The 21,756-nt window shown below is 37.4% G+C and overlaps 1 protein-coding gene across 2 annotated transcripts in view; it reads left to right on the top strand.

Moving 5' to 3' along the window:
* Nucleotides 1–21,756, top strand: part of mesh (sushi domain containing 2 mesh) — a 373,145-nt gene that overhangs the window by 328,898 nt on the left and 22,491 nt on the right. Inside the window, exon 20 of one of the 2 annotated variants that reach the window (XM_090395296.1) lies at nucleotides 10,263–10,392. The exons of the other annotated variant lie outside the window; for it this stretch is intronic. Coding sequence (XP_090251422.1) covers nucleotides 10,263–10,392 — 130 coding nt within the window. The remainder of the gene's footprint in view (nucleotides 1–10,262; nucleotides 10,393–21,756) is intronic. 2 annotated transcript variants of the gene reach the window in all.

Here is a 21,756-nt window from a genome sequence, read left to right as displayed (position 1 = left end):
AGTAATATATTTAGATTTTGCAAAGGCTTTTGATAAATTACTGCATGATAAGTTGATAGTCAAACCAGAGAAGATGGGGTTGAATATTAGATTAGTGCATTGGATTGGAGACTGGCTATCTGATAGGTATCAACAAGTTGTGTATGGGGGAGTGATATCCAGGAAAAGGAAAGTTACTAGTGGTGTGCCTCAAGGGTCTGTTTTAGGGCCAATTGCTTTTTAACTTGTATATTAATGATATTGGTGAAAATTTGAATAGAGATATTCAGTTGTTTGTAGATGATGCAAAGTTGGGATGAACCACAAAGAGTAGAGAAGATGTTGTGGCCTTACAAGAAGACTTGAATAAATTGAGTGATTGGGAGACTTATATCATACGTGCCAGACTGCCATTATGTCCTTTTGGTGTGCATGTTAAAAAGATTATGGAAGCTATTGGCATGTATGCTGATAACATAACATAACACATTCCTTCATGGTAGGTTTTCAATCTATCCTGCAACCTATCACTTCGTCACTTTTAGAAGTTCTCATAACACATTACATGTCTACCTGCAATTGTTTAATGTACACAGAGCAGCTTCCTCTGATTTCTTGCCTATACTATGAATCAAAATCTGAGACCTCTGTTGACTGTGCTACTGTGTTTCTTGACATTGCTATCTCCAACCAGATCCCACTTGCTTGCAGTAAGTATACAGCAGAGTTGCATGCCATTCAGCTTGCGCTTATAGAAGAAAACTGCTACTGAAAGTGTGTAATTTAAAAAGACTTATTGAGTTATTTACAAGCTGTAGTCTCTCCTGTGTATAAAAGACATCCAGTGCTTTGTGAGATTTTACAACTGTTGTACAAAATAAACTCTTAATTTTGATGTTTGGTTGTGATAGATTCCTGGCCATATAGTAATTAAGGGAAATGAGACTGCAGCTCATACTTTTTCAGTGTACTGTTTGGCAGTACCATATACTGACAGTATATAATCAGAGCTAATTGCCCAATGGCAATCATCATGACTGAAGCACTGACAAACAAATTGCATATGATTAAAGCTGAAATTAAGCATTGGCAATCTAGTCAACATAGAAACAGAAGAGAGGAAGTTGTTCTTCACAGGCTCCACATAGGTCACAGATGCAACACTCATCTCATTATTTGTCATATTCTGGTGGAGTGCCAGCCCTTCATGCAAGAGAGGAATGAAATTTTTACATATCTGCCTGAGCTGTATACACTCAGGCAGATGTTATCAGACTTGGACAAATTACATGACATTTTCAAATTTTTACAAAGAATTAATTTATACAAACACATTTGATTATAAATTCTATTTATATGTGGATACTGCATTGCTTAATTTAAATTTATATCCATACATATTATTTACTAATTTATCTCTTTATGACTATTTATTAATACCTCCTGTACTGCTGTAACCTTGGATATAGCACAGTATGAACTTTGCTGTCCTTGCACCAGTAAATCATAAATCAACCAAGCAAGCAACCAACCAACTCATAGAGAAGATGTATTTTCTCCTTACAGCTTCATTCAGTCTTCTCTCACTGGCATCTCTTATCTTTTCTGCTTCTACTTTCTCTCTCCCCTCCTCCTCCTTACCTGTCTATCCTTTTCTCTTACACTCTGATTTTCTCCAGTGTCCTCTACTATCTCCTTACCCTAGCTACTCCCTGAGGTCATACATTAAATATAGCTTTCAAACTTTGGAGCAGACCCTAGGGAACATGAATCACACTATTTGGCTCTCTAGGTCAGAAAATCCTATAGCATGCTATGCAAAATGTAGTTCATAAATGGGGAAGGACTGGGTGACAAGCCATTGCTGAAGAAGCTAGTCAAATGTCAGCCACGTATAATTAAATTTTTACTCCATAAGATGCCTGGGCATTGGTTCACTAGAGCACCTATTGAAGTATAAAAGCAATAATATAATTTCATGTCAGGTATAAAAATTCTTTGGCATTACAAAGAGGCTAGAGATAAACTCTTTGACTTATATTCCTTCTTTCTGCAGATGGATTGATCTTTCATGACTATTATCTAAGCCTTGGTTCTCCAAGTGTGTCTCAAGGCATGCCAAGAAAATAATTCAGTTTCACACTCTGCCTCTGCTGTGGCTTACAACTGAAAATCCATCAAAATTCCAATCAGATTTTAAAAGGACCGATTGTTGATAATTCACTTCCCATCTAAATTGCAGCTGAGCTTTCTGATTCTTCACTGCAGTCATTGGGCATAACTTTTTGTTGGTCTGCATTTCCACTTCTCAGTTGCATGTGCTGTTTGCAGCTCACTATTTACTGACATGTCAAAAAACTTGAGATGGGCTAAAAAATGTTAAAAACTGTATACTTATATGTATATTAGCTATTTATTTTAAAATAAAATAAAATAAAAGTTACCCATTCTGTATTGTTTAAAAGAAAAACATTTTGCAAGCAATATTAATAAATTCAACTAATTTATTATTACTGTCAATAAAATTTACTATATATTTCACAATGAAGGCATTATCTGATTATATAGATAATGATTAATGTAAAAGTTGATTAACTATTGTTGGAGAATGGTCAAAGTGTAGTTGCTTGGTTGTGTGATATGAATATTGCATGTTAGTATGGGTATGAAGTGACATACTTCTTAAAATATACAAGATTTCATACTTTTTAATAACTAAAAACATGTAGGATCATGCAGTGGTGCACTCAAGATTTAATCTTGGGGTGGGGGCGGAATTGAGTAGAAGATTTGAGAATATACACTACACATTGTATACGTCCTATGACTGAGCATCTGCAGTGATAGCATATACATGATACCGTGAACTCCTCTGGACCGGCGCGGGCAAATGAAGTAGCGCTCGGTCTGCCTAAGCAGTACTTCATTCACCTTGTGTTCACAGCAGCCATGATTCCTGAGAGCTATAGGGTATTCCCACCTTATGTGACTGCTAATTCATAAGTAGTGTAGAAATAGATGACATATAAATAAAAAATTAATTTTAATTAGGAAAAAAATTTTGGAAAGTTTTCTAGTGTTTTTTCCTTTTTCTATTAGGGGAGACCAGGTGCCTTACCCTCCCTCCCCCTGAGTGTGCCACTGGGATAATGATTTTTTTAGATTATCAGTTGTCATTTAACTTTATGAATTATTTCTCATAGTTTTAGCAAACAAACAATTTATAACTCAGCAATCAAACTTTTATAACAATATTTGACGTTTTATCCTTGTTACAAAAATATCCTCAGGAAAATGCTAAAAACTATATATTTATATATATAGTAGCCCCCCCCCCCCTGGGTGTGCCACTGGGATCATGATTCTTTTAGATTATCAGTAGTCATTTAACTTTATGAATTATTTCTCATAGTGTTAACAAACAAACAATTTATAACTCAGCAAACAAACTTTTATAACAAGATTTGACATTTTATCCTCAGGAAAATGCTAAAAACTATATACTATATGTATAGTAGCTATTTATTTTAAAGTAAAATAAATAAAATTTAACCACTCTGTATTGTTTAAAAGAAAGCATGAAAAGCAGAACATGCAAGCAAGAGTAGGTTGTTGCTTGCAGAGAGAAAAAGATGCACTTAAAGAAGTGGAATGTGTTAAGAATGAGTTGAGAAGTTTGAAAGAAGAGATTAGGCAACTGGAAACAACAAATGCAAGTGACTCAGAGTAGGAGTGAGAGAGAGAGAGTTATAGGAATGATAGAAGGGGAAGAGAATAGAATCAGTAAAAGAGAGGGAATGAGAGAAAGACAAGACAGTGCTGGAACCAGGGATGGAGAGATGCCAGGACACCAGATAAGAATGAGAATAAAGAAGAAAAGTGTTACAGATGAGAGAGTGAGGAATGCAGGTGAGCAAGGAAGGAGCAGAGTGGTAAGAGGTGTGATATGATATATGGAGACTCAATGATCCATGGTATGCAAGACAGAATGCCTGAGGAGTGTTTGCCTGTAGGAACAATAGATAGCATGACTATGGCAGTGAAGCAAGGTGAAAGGGTGGATGAGATGATTGTGATAGTGGGCACAAACGACTTGAGGGGCAGTATGAATTGGGTGGTCAGAGATCTGAGATTCATGGTTGTATAGACAAAGACTGAGAGAGGGAAGATAGTGAGTTTTTGTTACCCAGGTATGATAATGCAGAAATGTGGAGAACATCAGTAATGAATGATATAATAACCAGAATGTATTGGAAGAGTGAGGCTTGGAGGGCATTTGAGGACAGAAAGGAACTGTATATGATAAATGGCTTGCATTTGAATGAGGAAGGATGTTGGCATCTGGAGAGAATGTTGTTCTCTGAAAAAGTCAGTGTGTCAATGCAGGGAAATTAGAATTATCAGGGTGGATGGTAGCAGGGGTGGCCTTTTGTGAGAATAGGTACTTGGGAAAAAGGGGAATACATCATGTAATTCTGAATCCAGTGGAGTCTGGAAGGGATAATGATATATATAGAAACAGTGACAATGCCTTGATTCTTTGTACTATTTCCAGGCGTATCTGGAATAAAGGAGATGAATTGATGATACTGATAGCATCAGCCTGTCCAAAGATTATTCAGATCTCTGAGACATGGTTACCAGAAGATGTTACTCCCAGTAATAGAAATAGCACAGTATAGCATTTTTTGACAGGATAGGAAGCTCAAATGTGTTGGTGGAGTATTTATGATAAGTGATGACTTATATCCTCTCATAGTGGAGATTTTGTAGGTCAGTGGCACTAATAGTTTTGAAAGCATCATAGTAGAGGTGGGTAGGACAGGATATTTATTATTATTATTATTATTATTATTATTATTATTATTATTATTACACACTTCATAGAGTCAGCAGACTCATTGTGGGAGGTTCATTCAACTGATAACATATTTATCATGTAGCTTAACACTTCTTGTATTAACAGCACATTCTTCTGGCAATGTATTCCATTTACTGTCAATTCTCTATGTAAAAAATCTACTCCTCACACCCCTCTTCACCACACTTTTACATAACTTCCAGAGACGACCTCTGATTCTTCCCCTCTGGATGAATCTGATAAAATCCTCTCACTAACTTAAATGTCTCTATCATATCACCTCTCTTCCTCCTATTCACCAAACTCTGCAATCCATATTTCTTCAACCTCTCCTTAGCCATGCTGACTATGAGAGGTTGAAAATTCCAGACTTCTGATATCCAATGTCTCCACATCTCATTGAAAACTAGGTGACCAGATCTGAGCACAACAGTCCAAGTGTGGTCTGACCAGTGCCTTATAAAGTGGCACAACCACTTCCTTGTCCTTGCATGTCAGAGGGCATATTGCTAGTGTTGCAAAGAGTGTGCAACCTAGTGCTGCTATGATAAGAAGTACTATGACATGCAAGGATAAGGAAGTGGTTGTGCCACTTCCTTATCCTTGCCATCACTCCTAAATCTCTAATCTCATTCACTTCCTGCAGTGTGGCACCATCGATATAGTACACAGCCTTATATTTCTGCACTCCAAAATACAACACCTTGCATTTATTGATATTATAACTGCAACTCCACTCCTTTGTCCAACTAATCAGTGTATTCAAATCTGCCTGAAGGGAATTAACATCAACAGTGCTAGTTATAAGTCTTCCCAACTTTGCATCATCAGCAAATAACGGAAGATCCCCAGTCAGTCCACATGATATATCATTTACAAACAGGTTAAACAGCAAGGGCCCAGGAACAGAACCCTGGGACACACCACTAGTCACTCTCCTATTTTGACACTGCTCCATCATACACAACCTGCTGGTATCGTTCAGAGAGCCAATCTCTGATCCATTTAACCAATATACTATCTATTCCCATCCTGTGCAGCTTGTACACCAACTTATCACTTGGTAATCTATCAAATGCTTTTGCAAAGTTCAAGAATATCACTGTATATGATTCTCCCTTATTTAATTCACTTGTTACCTTATCATAAAATGAGTAAATTACTAAAACAGGACCTACCCTTTACAAATCCATGCTGACCATCATAAAGAATTCTATGTCTATCAATCCAATCCTGTATCTCTATTCCTTACCAAACTCTTCAACACCCTGACTACAACTGCAGTTATAGACTATATGTCTCCAACTATAAGCCATTTAAGACTGTCTTATAGTTGGATACTTCTGTCTTAGAACTATGCTTATGGAGCAGTACTATTTTGCCTTCTTTCCACTCCTTAGGAACCCCTACTCACTGCAAGACATTCATTAATAACTAGGTCAAGGGCATAGCCAACTGTGGTGCATATTCCTTAAGAATACTTGGTAATATGTCATCCATTCCCACAGCCTTATTAACATCCAACCCAACCAACATCTGATACACCTCTCATTCTTTCACTTCCAATTCTCGTGATACTTGCCTCCCTTCTGTATATTGCACAGCATCATTGATATGATATATGCTGATAAAGTGATCTTTCAGTAATTCCACTATATTCTTTGCAGTTGTTAATCTGCTGCCATGAATATCCATCAGTGTTAACCTGCCATAATTATTCTTCCTCTTGCTTTCCGTATAGCAGAAAAATTCCCTTGAATTAACCTTTACCCGACCAGCCATACTGCACCTTTTCTTTCTTTACTTACCATACTTGTCACCTTTCTAGCCTGCACTTTATTCTTTTCATGGATCCAATCACCACCAAATGTTTTGTACCTCCTCCATAACATTTTTTTCCCCAGCATAGCTTGCTTGATTTCACTGTTCATCCATGTCACTCCTACTCTATTTACTTTCTTAATCCTTGGTATGCAGTTATACATTGCTTTTGTCAGATACTGCCTTGTGAGTTTCCATGCATTGTCAGCATCTTTTCCACTCAGCTCGTCTACCCAATGTACTAATGCTAACTGATTATGGAGCTTCTCATAATCACCTGCTTTATACTTCTACCTGTATCTGTTTTTAGCAGTAACCTTTTTTTTTTGTTTCATCACTTCCCAAACAAGTATACCTCATGATCACTCTCACTATATTCCACTCCTACTATTCCCAACTTTGCATCATCAGCAAACAACTGAAGATCCCCAATCAGTCCACACATGATATATCATTTACAAACAAGTTAAACAGCAGGGGTCTACAAAAACATTAAAACACATTAAAGCACAAACATTGAAGCCTCTAGTTGCTTCAATCACATGCTGGTTAAGATATTTATCTCTCAGAAATTTCACAAGAAACTTGTCAAAAGTTTTTTTCACTTGGTTATACTATAAATTAAAGATGACAAGAAATTATATTCTTGGTTTCATCCTTTATTCAAATGTAAAAAAACAAAGTCTGTGCATGAAGTAACTTCATGACTGGTACTTTTATATAGTGGCTAATGACTAAGGCAATTAACGTGAAGTTATTAGCCTCTATATACAAGTAGCTCAGTTGTGAAGTTACTTCATTCACAAACTTTGTTTGCTTACACTTGGATAAGGGTGAAACCTTGAATATAATTTCTTTAGCATTTTTAACTTATAGGATATTTATTGGGGTGTTGGTATAAGCCAGAAAGCATAGAGGGTGAAGAGCAGGAGATGCTTAGGTCATTGAGCTTGAAAAAAGAATGATTGCATGGGAGATTTTAATTACAAGAGTACAAATTGGGAAGAGAAAACTGCATGTAATATTAAGGTAATAGAATTTTCTGGAATTCTTGAGTGACAAATATCTTAGACAACATGTAGTAGTGGTCATAGTATCAGAAGATCTGAATATAACTGAGATGGCATCTCTGTCCCCAGTTGGAGAGAGAATGATCAGATGGTTTTGACTTGGAAGATGAATAGACATGCAGGAGTATCAAAGAACAAGGAATATGTGTGTGGAATTATAAGGAATTAAAATGTATACCGTGAGTGAAGAGACCACAGTTTGTGGTAAAATGGATGAAAATATATCAAACGGGAATTGCAGGTAAAAAAGAAGTTATGGAAGAGATATAAGAGATGGGTGGAGAGCAGATGCATGAAAGATATAAGACTCAGTCCAGGAGAGTAAATAATGTGGTAATGAAGGTAAAACTAGAATGTGAGAAGAGATTGGCTCAGAGATCTAAAGAAAATCCTGGATAAAAATCGGAATAGAATTACTGATGTTCTTTCCATGAGTTTTTCAATGAAGTAGTTCAATAAATACTTTATTGGAGTATTTCATCCTGGAGAAGTAGGTTTTAATACTAGAGGATACGGTAAGTTCTAGGTTTAGAAGTCCAAGGAGAAAGTATGTTTCATATATTGAGTACTGTGGTTGTCAATAAAGCAATGGGATTTCACCATGGATTTTGAGAGAATGTGCTAAAGTGCTGACAGCTCAAATGGCCTGGCTTTCATTGAAAATCTGGCCATGTGAAAGGTGAACAAGGAGTGGAAGGAGGTTAAGATAGTGCCATTACATAATGGTGGTAGCAGATTGGAAGTGTCAAACTATGGATTGGCTATCTGATAGGTATCAGAGAGTTATGTATGAGGGAGCAGTATCAAGGAAGCAGACGGTTACAAGTACTGGTATCTGTATTGTTTAATGTTTATATTAATGACATTGGCATTAATATCCGGGGGGGGGGGGGTATTCGGTTGTTTGTACATAAAGTGAAGCTGGGAAGGGTTATTAGTAATAGTGCAGATTATTATTATGCAGTAGTACTCAGTCGTATACTGCGTGCAATCACTTGAGTTGGGGTATTAGACAATTTGATGGTTGCAGTAGTAGGGGTGTCACTAAGCACAATATCAAGATCAAGCTAAGATAAGGATTCGTGACATCATTGGCTGATAAGATCAGCAATGTTATTGTGTGATTAGATAAGTGACTTTAAGCACCTCCATAGCGCAATTGGAAGAACGACGGTATATTGCACCCTTCAGTTAGAAAAGGCTGAAGTTCAATTCCTGTCGTGACAGGAGGAATCTTTACTTGGACTTTTTCAAATGAAGATAAGTTAGCCTATCTCATATGGAGGCAGCAGAGTTTTTTCTCCCAGAAACTCGGGTTTTTCATCCAGCCTTTCAGAACACACGCAATTTACATACAAAAAATACTTGCTGTTGTGGTGGTGGGCGGTAGATGGCATTGATGTAGTCGATGGGTAGTAGAGGTTCGGTGTGGTGGTGGAGATGGAGAGTTGTACAGTGAGTGTCCCCCCCGCACGATGAGTCTTCGGACTCCTTGGAGGTGTCACGAATAATAATAATAATAATATAATTATTATTATTATTTAGGCCTCCAAGGAATCAAAAGACTCAAAACAAAAGGAATCAAAAAGATATTCACTGCCTGATGCAAAACCACTACACTGCTTAAGGTTTCAGATCTCTAGAGTCGAGGATTCCTGGATTATCATAAACACATGTAACACATATGTTTAGTAACTACATAATTAGTATGTAGTATTTACTTCGTGTATATTTGTAACAAGGACAGAATATTGAATCTGCAATAAAAGTTTATTATACAGTTGTAAGGTTATTTGTTATTCACATTTAACTAAACATTGTTATAATTCATAATTCAGATTTGTCTATTTGGAGGCAACATATTGGGCATGTGTGAAGGCAAAATTTTTGTTGTTAAAACTAATCATTTTAACTAATCAGACAGCAACTAATAAAAAAAGGGATGACCTGTGAGAATGGAAAAAAACTGTTAGTCTTTCAATAACAGAGCTTCAAGATGAAAGAAAGTTATTCAGTTTAAATGGTAGTGTGAAAGGAAATGGATTTTTCCATCATGAAATTTTCATGAAATTTGGAATTGTAAGAAAAATGCAAAAAAACCATGTGGAGTATGCTTCCTTGCTTAACTTTCAACCAATTTATAGCTGTTCCCTTCAAAGACCATTCCCTGTGGCGAAAGATTGGGGGAGGAGTAATTGGCAGCTGGAAACTTGGAAAAAGTCAGCTGCTCATAATTTTTCAAAAATTCCATGCATTTACATTAACTAATTAGCATGGATAACCAGGAGATTAATGAATAGTTCTATTTAACATGAAATATTACTATGTCTATTATATCCAAAATTTAAAGTGTAAAATAGTGATGGTATCTACTCTTCCTCATAGCTTTAAAACTATACTGAAGTGAGCAAATATAAATGATAATTAACATTTTTCTTTAAAGCAAAACGTGCGATCTATATGAAATATGACATACATTTATTTTGTAAATAATATATATGTATATAATTCTCTCTCTCTTTCACCTATAGGTAACAAAAAATATGCAGGAAAAATAATAGGGATAACCGTAGGGCTCATTCTTCCTATCCTAATTATTGTTATTTGTATCTGTGGCTGTGTAATCATTAACCGACGCAAGCAAAAGAAAAGCAGCTTAGAGTAAGTTTCATAAATATCAGTAGTTAAATTTTGAGTGAAATTTAATGTTGTTTTCATTCATTCATTAAGTTCATCAGTATTCATTAAATTGCTGCAAACTTATAATGTGGTAATTAGTTGAGAAAAGCTGCAATATCCTTATGCATTCCATATCCAAATTCATTCCATTAATGAATACACTTCTCTTCATCTTCCGGAATGATTCTTTTCTCTTCCACAGCACATGCACGCTAACTACATTATAAAATATCTCTGTATCTATCCTACTCTACAGTAATATTCTTTCAACAGTTTATATACACTAAATATCTATCACATTCCTCGTGTTCCTTCTATTTACAAAATTTCAAATCTTACACCTTCCTAGTTTATTCTTATCATTAACATGGCTTAGTTCTAATGCAGCCACCTATGCCAGTTGGTAAGAATTATACCCTTCATTTAAATCCCATCTAGAATGTGAAGAACTTTTATATGGAATTTTCAACTAAAAGAAAGTTAGCTACTCTCATATCGAGTAAGGAAAGTTTTTCCTCTTGGAAACTTGGAGTTTTATTTAATTCTCTAAAAGCAAACTAGCCAGCAGAGTATACACAATTTACAGATATATCTTATAATATTATATTACAGATTAAAAAACCTAAGACAAAGGCCTCTTAGCCTTAGTTTATTTTTTTTATCCCACAGAGGAGAGGTAAAAGAACCTATAGTACATCAGTGTCATGTGTAAAGTGTAGATGAGGGTTGAGAAACATAAAACCTATTGACATTCTTCTTAGAGAGTTGTAGGTTGAAATTGTTGGGAAACATATCATGAGGAGGGCTGTTCTAAAGGACAGAGGAGATGGAATAAATGAGAAAGAAGAGAAGCAGGTTCAATGAGCTTGCAGTTGTACTGTAAAGGAATGTTGGACAGTTCTTGTTTTAACAGGCCTAATAGTAAGTGGAGGGATGATGATTTTCAATTCACTGGAGCAGTGACCATGGAAGTACCTGTAGAAGAGAAACAGAGCTGAAACAAACATTGCATTTGTGAGATAGAAGTTGAAGTGAGGAGCCTATGAGGGTAGAGTCATCTGTGAGCCAAATTGCCTCTCCTCTGGACAGCATCACAAATTTTTAAGGAGGTTTTAGGTGTACTACCACCAAACCTACTTATGAAATGTGTGTATAGCATTCTAAGGATGTGGATTTGGGATTTATATAAAGTTAGTAGCTGGATGGGTGTAAAATAGCTTCTTGAGTGGAAAAAGAATGCCTAGTTTTTTAGAAGCTGAGGAAGTTATTGATGTGATGTGTTCATGCCAATAGAGATTGGAGGTAAATGTCAGTTCAAGGAGAGTTCATCCTGTCTGGTGATGTGTATGTGTGTATTACTGAGGATAAGGGAAGGTGAGGTGAGATCCCATTAGAGAAAAGGCAGAACTGCATTTTGGCTGCATTGAAGGTGACCAGGTTATCCATGCACCAAAGGTACTGGTTGCAGATGATCTTGATATAAGAGATGTCCGGGAACTATATGGTTTGTCAGAGAAGTAAGATGGGTGGAGAGTGCTATTGTTGGCAAAGCTGTGGAAGGATTTGTAGTGATTGAGAATAGGTCGTTTATATATGAGAAAAAGAGGGAAGGTGAGAGAACGGAGCCCTGAGGTACTCCCGCATTGGTTGCAAAGCTTGAAGAGAGAGAGAGAGAGAGAGAGTATCATCCACCATGACATGCAGTGAACGACCAGAGAGAAAGCCAGCTATCCAGTTACAGAGGGTGGCAAGTAGACAAACAAAGGCAGTTTGCAAAGCAAGTCTTAATGCTGAACACGGTTGAAAGCCTTGGAAATGTCAAGGGCAACAGCACATGTTTCTCTGAACCTTTCCATGGCATGTCCAGTGATGAGCGATATAGGCTGAGATATCTGCCGTGGATCTGGATTGGCAGAATCCATACCGGTGGTCAAGAAGTGTCAAGAAGTTGACCATTGATAACGTTCTCCATTATTTTTGAGGGGATCAAGGTGATGGCAGTTGGTCAGTAATTGGATGGTAGGCTTTTGTCTCCCTTTTTTTGAAATGGGTTGGATATATGTTGGTTTTCATGAGATGAGATAGGTGCCAGTTGAGTATAGAAGATTGAAGAGATGATAGAGGACAGGTGTTAGCTCAGGAACACAACATTTGGATACAATAAGGAAGATGCCATCAGGACGGACCAGATGACTTTGTAGTTTGTTTATTATTATTCTTATGTCCTTCTGCCCAAAGGTCACAGGAGGCATATGGTGCTCAGTTGCTGGTATGGATGGAGATGATTTGCCTTCATTGTCTGTGCAGGAGTTAGAGGAGAAGAGCAATGCTAGGAGGTCAGTTCTTTTTTTTTTTTTTTTTTGGGTGCTGTAACAGTGGTATCATCTAAATGAGAGAGCGAGCAGCAAACCAGGTCTCAGCTTCAGTTTCTAGTTGCTTCAGCTGTAATTCAAAATAATCCAGTGCAATTAAAAAACTTTTTTTTAACCTGCTTCCCCGTTCAATATGATCCAGGTAACTAAATCTGTGCACAGAAATATGGATGTTATATACGCTACAATAAGATTTTGTCATCAAGTTGCATGTGTGTGTGTGTGTGTGTGTGTGTGTGTGTGTGTGTGTGTGTGTGAACTCTCCCACAAAAGACAGTAACCTTAACACTATCAAATTTTGATGATCCAAGACATCAAACTAGCTGCATAAAAGAGAGAGTGCCTGAACCATATTTTGCTTATGGATTTGAAAGTTTGTTAGAAAAAACAACTGATTGGTTGTTTTATTTCTAATCAAACTGGAAACCATAGATATGAAAGTTATAAGAAAAATTAAGGGAGTGTGTATAGATGGTAGAATATGAAAAGTGAAAATATTAGAAAGCAGCAATATTGATACTTGCAGAAAGACTTAGATGGAAATATTCTTCGTAACTCATCATCATCCCTTTCGTATGAGGCTAGGTAACTTGGCTTCTTAGAAATCTGATATTGATATTGTTATGGTTAATCCTATCTGCATTGTATGCTGTGCCTGTAAATTGCATGTTCTTATGGCCCAGTTTGCCTCTTTTGTGGAATGAAAAACCAGAGCATCTGGGAAGTGAGACCCTGCCACTGCTGTAAGAGACTGGATAATTCACCTTCAGTTGAAAGTCATGATAAAGTAATTAATAAAGAAAGAGTCACGTGACTTCATTTTGGCAACAAAAATTATATAGAAATCATGGATATTAAAGATCCAACAGTATAAAGGTTCTGATAAAGACCATGATAAAGGTTCTTTGCATGATAAATGAGATTTGAACCAGGTTTTTCCAACCAAAATGCTTCATCTACACCAATTGAGCTATGGAGGCTCTTAACTTTTTATCGTATTTCTTTGAACCAGAAAACACATAGCTAGCTCACGTGAATTGCCATTATTAATAATCAAGAATATGTTAAGATAATTGTCTAAGTTCACTTAAACTGAATGGCAGATTTAGATTAGCAGAGACAGGTGTTTGAAATAACAATAGCAGCAGAAATACTCAGCAGAAGAGAAAGAATGTATTTCATCCTTGTAATTGTGACATCATGCAGAATTTGAGAGAAATGAAAGGAGAAGAAGAGACTCACAGTCATTAGTCTGTCTGCCACATCAAGCTAATGTGATGTTCATAAAGCTGTGATACTTTATATCACCACATGTTTTTAGTAATCGACTTACTTTTTTTACAATAAGGTGGCAGGTGCATTGGACAACAGAGATAGATACAAAATAGTATACTTCAATTTTGCAAAAGCTTTTGATAGATTGCCGCATGATAAGCTGATGGTCAGAGTAGAATGGATGGGGTTGGATATTGGATTAGCACATTGGATTGGAGATTGGCTATCTGATAAGTATCAGCAAGTTATGGAATGGGGGAATCCTACAAGAGGAAAGTCACTAGGTGGTATTCTTAAAGGGTATTAAGCCCACTGCTGTTTAATCTGTATGCCGATGATATTTTGGGAAGGTTTGCATGGTGATATTCAATTGTTTGCATATAATGCAAAGTGGAAAACAACTATAGAAGTAGAGCAGATGTTGTGCCTTTACGAGATGACTTGAATAGACTTCTCATTGTGCAAACTGTAAGGATTTTAAAATTTAAAAAACAAAGATGGGATGTAGATATTAGATTAGATTTCTCCACCTCCTCAAATATTTTCCCACCAAGTGGGAAAATATTGGAGGAGGTGGTTAAAATAAGAGATCTGGTGGATAAGGATCTAAAAAATGTGAGGACAGCACAATGAATTCTAAGAATGATACTGAGGATGCTGACTCGTAGAAGTAAGAAGATTCTGTTCTGGTTCCATTGTATAAAGGCCTTGATTAGGCCATTTATTATTATTATTATTATTATGGGTATCTCCATGGAGTCAGTAGACTCATCACAGGAGACCCAAACTATCAAAACAATATCTATCATATCTCTTCTTGAATTCATTTACAGACAAAGAGCCCACAACTGAGTCAGGCAATGCATTCCACTCATTCACCACCCTCCAGGCGAAAAACCTCATTCTCACACACTTTTCCTTCATTTCCAGGGATGACCTCTTGTTCTTCCATCACTATCACACAGCTGAAACATTTCCTCTGCATCAATCTTATAAAAACGTTTTAGTAATTTAAATGTTTCTATCATATCCCCCTCTTCTCTGCCTATCAACCAACCTCTGCAATCCACAAGCTCTCAATCTATCAATGTATGCAGCATTTTTTACATCACTCGTCAACTTAGTCACTCTCCTCTGAACCCTCTCCACAACCTCCTCATCTTGAAGGAATCCAGGTGACCAGACCTGAGCACAGTAATCCAAATGTGGAAGTATCAACGCTTTATAAAAGGGAATAATAACCTCTTTATCTCTGGATGTTAGTGTGTTCCTCAATAACCAAGTAATCCTATGTGCAATCTTGGACACCATAGCAATGTGTCCCCTAAACTTCATCTCCCTATCTACCAACACTCCTAGGTTCCTAGCCTCATCAATCTCTTGGAGTACTGTTCCATCAACATAGCACACAGCTGGTAATCTTTGGTAATCATTGAACTCATATCCATTACCTTTTGCCCATTTTGCCAGCTTATTTAAATCATCCTGCAAACTCTCAACATCAGCTTGATTTTTTATTGCGCTACCCAACTTTGCATCATCAGCAAACAACTGAATATCTCCCTTTAAGCCATTTCCTATATCATTTATGAACAAATTAAACAACAATGGCACACCACTGGTCACCTGCCTCATCCTGGACTCTGCTCCTCCATATACCACCTTCTGGTATCTCTCCCCGAGCCATTCTCCTATCCATATCACTAGTTCAGTATCCATCCCCATCTGCTCCAATTTGTACAACAGTATTCCATGGGGTATCCTGTCAAAAGCCTTAGCAAAATCCAGAAGTACCACTGTGTAGCCATTTCCTTTGTCCAACTCAGATGTCATTCTATTATAAAAAGTTAATATATTGCTAAGGCAGGATCTACCTTTAAAAAAAACATGTTGGCCTCTATAGAGTATCATATCCTGATCTACCCATTCTTGAATTTTGTCTTTAACCAACTTTTCCAATACTTTTACCACCACTCCTGAGATGGTGATTGGTCTGTAATTAACTACCGAAGTTTTAGAGCCACCTTTATACAAAGGACCTACTTTGCCTTCCTTCCACTCTCTAGGGACCATACAAGAGTTCAAACTTAAGTTAAATAACCAAGTAAGAGGCGTTGACAATTCCTTTGCACAATCACACAACACACGAGCTGATATTCCATCTAAACCTACAGCAGTGTTTGCATTTAAATTTTGCAATATACTAAGTACCTCTGATTTCTTAACTTCAATTTTCACATTAGTTATTGCTACAGGTACAGAGATATCCTCACTTGGGTGATAGACTTTTGAAAAGTGATCACTCAGTAACTACTATTCCATTTGAATTTGTCACCTCAATACCATCAGCACCCACTAAATTTATCCTTCCGAAGTCATCCATCTAATGCCTACTTTGTTTGTCTTCCTGACCATGAGGACACAATCTGATGTTGTCTTCCTCAGATACCCGCTGATTTTATCCCATGCACTGCTAACATCTTTCCCCTGCAATATATTGTGCCATGCGACCGCTGCAAGTCCTTATAATGCGACCGCTCCTAATATTGAAGTACAGATAAATTATTATTATTATTATTGTTCCGGGCTACTCCAAGGAGTCGACAGACTCATTGAGAGAAACCCTAACATCATGTCAAGAACAACTATTCGACATTGACACAGTATCTATCATACCTTGCCTTGAACTCATTCACGGTCGTAGCACCCACAACAGACTCTGAAAGCTTATTCCACTCATTCACCACTCTCCAAGTAAAAAACCTTGCTCTAACTCCCTTGTCAACCATGCTCTTGCCCAGCTTCCATGCATGGCCCCTAGTTCTCCCAACACCAGTCATATTTTCAAAAATATCTTCTGGATCAATCTTATAGAAACCCTTCAGTAATTTGAATGTCTCAATCATATCACCCCTCCTTCGCCTATCGTCCAATCTCTGCAACCCACAAATCTTCAACCTATTCTCATAAGGTTCATTCCACAGACCTATCATCTTGGTCACTCGTCTCTGGATCCTCTCCACTTCCTCCCCATCACGAAGAAACCCTGGTGCCCATAACTGGGCACAGTAGTCCAGATGGGATCTTATCAAGGCTCGATACAGAGGAACAACAACTTGTTTGTCTTTGCATGTTAAAGTATTTTTCAGAAGCCAAGTGATTTGATGAGCTGATTTAGTCACTTTTGCAATGTGCCCCCTAAACTTCAATTCCCTATCCACCAACACTCCCAAATCCCTGGCCTCATCAATCTCCTGGAGTACAGTTCCACCAATGCGATATACTGCTGCTATTCTTTTCACCCCAAAGTGCATAACCTTACACTTTGCCACATTAAATTGACATCCATTTTTCCTAGCCCAGTCCTCCAAACTATCCAAATCATCCTGTAAAATTTTGACATCCTGTGCACTCACAATTGCTCTACCCAACTTTGTATCATCAGCAAACAAGTGAACACTTCCTCTCTAATCCTTTCCTATATCATTGATGAACAAATTGAAAAGCAGTGGTCCAAGAACAGAGCCCTGCGGCACACCACTAGTCACAAGACGTCTTTTTGACTCCACTCCTGAATAAACCACTCTCTGGTATCTCTCCTTCAACGACCCTCCTATCCATCTCACCAACCCTATATCTATCCCCATCTGCTGCAGTTTACTGATTATGGTTCCATTTGGTATCCTGTCAAAAGCCTTTGCAAGGTCCAGTAGTATCACTGTAAGCCCATTACCCCTATCCAGTTCAGCCATCACTGTGTTATAAAATGTGAGCAAGTTACTGAGGCATGATCTACCCTTCACAAAACCATGTTGTCCCCCCATACAATATCCCATTTTCACCTATCCAATCCTGTATTCTTTTCTTGATTAATTTCTCTAAGACCTTGACAATGATTCCTGATATGCTAATCGGTCGGTAATTTACAACAGCAGTCTTGGAACCACCTTTATGCAGTGGAACTATTTTCCCCTCTTTCCACCCCCTCGGGACTAACCCAGACCCGAGACTCAAATTAAACAAAATGGTCAAGGGTACTGACAATTCTTTAGCTGCTTCTAGTACGACACGAGCTCGTATACCATCCAATCCCACGAATGTATTGACATTGAGGTTATACAATAGACTACTCACCTCCACTTCATTCACCACAATTCCCGTATAATCTACTGGTTTATTCGTTTCTGCAATGTAACCACCTGGATGATATATACTTGCAAAGTGCTCACTCAGTAACTCAACTATATCAACTGATTCAGTTACCTCCCTACCATCGGCATTCTTTAAAATCATTCTGCCATGTACATTTTTCCTTTTACTTGCTACATATCTAAAAAACTGTTTAGGATTCTCTTTAGCCTGCATGGCCAATGTTCTTTCGTAATCCTTTTTTGCTTTTTTTACCACACTCGTTACCCTTCTGGCCTGCGCTTTAATACCGTTCATGTGCCTGCCGGTCACCTTTCTCCTTAAATTCCCTCCATAGTTGTTTCTTGTTTTGCAGCTCAAGCTTAATGGTGCTATTCATCCATTTAACCCCCTACTTTATTTATTATTCCGACTCTAGGTATACAGTCATCCATTGCTTCATGCAAACACTTCTTAACTGCCTCCCATGCACTATTAACTTCTAATCCTTGCAGTTGTACATGCCATTCTGAACCAATCAAACTCCTAAGCTTGTCATACTTACCAGCCCGATAATTCCACATGTACCCTGTCTTAATTGAAAATTCCACACCTTTAGCCACCTCCCAAGTCAAGACCCTATGATCACTCTCACCAATTGGTGGCAATGTGGTCATATTTGTTACAGCCAAATCCTCAGATGTAATTACTAGGTCAAGCACTCTCTGACCTCTAGTATTTTCCATTACATGCTGTCGCAGATAGTTATTCCTTAATAACCGCATAAAATCCAATTCCTTCTTCCCGTGTGTCCTCTCCTCACTCCAATCAATGCAACCATAGTTGAAATCTTCCATAATAATTACCCTCCTTCCACTCATTTCTTCTATTTGCTTGTGCATACTGTCACCACCATCTTTTCCATCACCTGATCTATAGCAGCACCCAACTGTATATTTAGTTCTGCTAGCCACAATCTCACACCAAATGGCCTCAAATGTGCTCTTTTCTCTATCCTGCAATTCAACTTCTATTCTCCTTGGCTGCTGTAGCTCATCAGCTATCATCAACAATACTCCTCCCCCCCATTTTATTCTCCCTGTCATTCCTGAACACACTATACCCATCACATTCAATCCCACTAGCTATATCATCTACAGTCAGCCATGATTCACTAATACCAATAACCTGTGGTCTGGAAGTGCCAACCATGGCCAAAACTCTTCCTTCTTGTTCCTAATACTTCTAGCATTAGTGTATATGAATTTAAGACCCCCATTAGCCCCAACCCTACCTTGATGCCTTATATTAACTATCCCACTCTGATTTGTTGTCCTTATTCGCTCGGGCATATTATATTCATTCATACATTCAACTGCCTCCCTAAGGACTGTATATCTACCCCCCCCTTAATAAATCTAGTTTCCCTGAATTTGCACATCCATTACATTCAGCAACACTTTCTCAAGTCTCCTTACACCGTAACCATTCAAATGCAAGCCATCCATCTTATATAGATCCTTTCGCCCATCGAACTAACTCCACACATCCACAAATTCCACACCACTCGTCATACATAACCCACGCATAAAGTCATTCGCAATCATGGCCCTCCTTTTAAACATTTCACTGTCATACCGTGGCAAAAGACTAATCATTCTAACTCTCTCACTCTTTTCTTTTGCTACCTCAAACAATTCATTCAGGTCTTCTATCATTTCCATTTTATCTCCTTTCAAATCATTCGTACTTGCCACAACAATCATTTCTTTCACCCTTTCCTTTTGCTCTCTAATAGACTCAGTTACATCCTTTATGGTCGCACCAGGTTGGTACAATTTTGTCAAATCCTCTACTAACACACCTCGTACTAACGAGTCTCCATACAGCACTCTTTCCTTCATTTTGTTCATGTTCACACTCATACGCCTATTTTTCCTGTCATACTTTTTATTATTGGTTGGTTCATTCAGTCGACTTTTGCTCATACGCTTTAGTTGCTGTTTTGCCCTTTGTATCGCACCATTCAACAACACGATCTCACTCATTGCATCTATCTCATCTTTTTTATTCTCTGTAAAACCATTAATACTATCATTCACACTCTCACAATTCTCTGGTACAACCTCGCCGTTTCTTGTCATATCCCTATTTTCTTCATTCTGAAGTTTGACAAAAATATCACACTCACAATCCGAAATACACTTCAATTCCTCATTCTCACTACATTTTCTACACATTCACTCCTTTATTATCATCTAACCACACTCTGACCGCACTCCCCAAAGCATACATTTCGCAGATAGTACACTGAATCATCTCCTTTACATTACCGTTCTTGAAAGAAGATGGCGAACCATCATTACTGGCCGCCATTTTCCTTCGTACTGGTGCCATACTTACTAGTAACGTATTTTATCAAATTATAAATTATAAACACACCAAAAACACAAAAACAGACGCACTAAGATACGCAAGGCAAACAAACTACGCAATATTAAAGTAAATTTATCAACAATAACTGAAAATAACGCTTATCTTATCTGGAGCTTTCACGAACACTACACACTACGAATCCCTCTAGCGGCGACTTCCCGACATAGATTATGTTATAAAACACTTTAGTACACTAACTACACTAATAAAACTACAATAATATACTAAAATTACATAATTAAATCTAACAAAATATTAATAAATCAACAAAAATCACAAATCTTTCAGGCGCTCTCCGACAGTACATCCTTTCACCAGCTAGCGTCGACACCAGTCCCAAATTTATACGTGGATAAATATCAGACTAATTTTGAGTAAAATTATCCTGTGCAGCAGTTGAGCATGCACATCAGGAATTTGATTATGATATTGAAAGATTTTGAACTCTATGTATGATTGAGTTATGCAGATGAAGTATACTTTTAGATAAATGTAGATAAAAACTATCAGAAGTCAACCAGTGAAGCGCTACCATTGCAGTAAACGGTGGTAGGCTCAAATTTCCTTATTTGTAATTATGTATTTGTTTTGTTAAGATTGTGATTGTGTACTGTTGTATGTAACTGAAAAAAAAAAATGTGGTCTTTTAAAAGTTCAGTATAATTCCTAATAATGAAGTTATAGTAATAAATATGTGGTTATTCCTAAGTCTTTGAATATTCCACTGTCTCAGCATTTATGTCATTAATAGGTGGCAGATGAATTTCACTATTTGATGTGAGACCACTACCCTGATTTCTGGAGGCAAGAGGTTGCTAGATTCATGTTTGGTCTCTAGATTTTATATATATATATATAATAGTATTAGTATTGCTTTGAAGCTAAAAGATCTCTATATAGGATTTCAAGAGGTCATACTAGATCTTCATGTAGGAAGTTAAAGGAATATTTTCAGCACTGGGAAAGGATTAAAACTAATTTTAATGCTTCCAATATTTCGTCTCAGTCACTGAGACATCTTCAGGGATTACAAATAACTTTTGTAACAACACACTCAAATGCAATACAATAACTAAGTGAAACACGTGGGTGACCCTGAAGTCTTATCTAGGTGGTGTGCCTGCTATGAGCACCT

This window comes from Typopeltis vanoorti, chromosome 7 (genome assembly GCF_054136105.1).
Source record: "Typopeltis vanoorti isolate ZY-2024b chromosome 7, IOZ_Tvanoo_1.0, whole genome shotgun sequence".
In the NCBI taxonomy this organism is placed as follows: Eukaryota; Metazoa; Arthropoda; class Arachnida; order Uropygi; family Thelyphonidae; genus Typopeltis; species Typopeltis vanoorti.
This window is presented reverse-complemented; position numbering and strand designations above follow the sequence as displayed.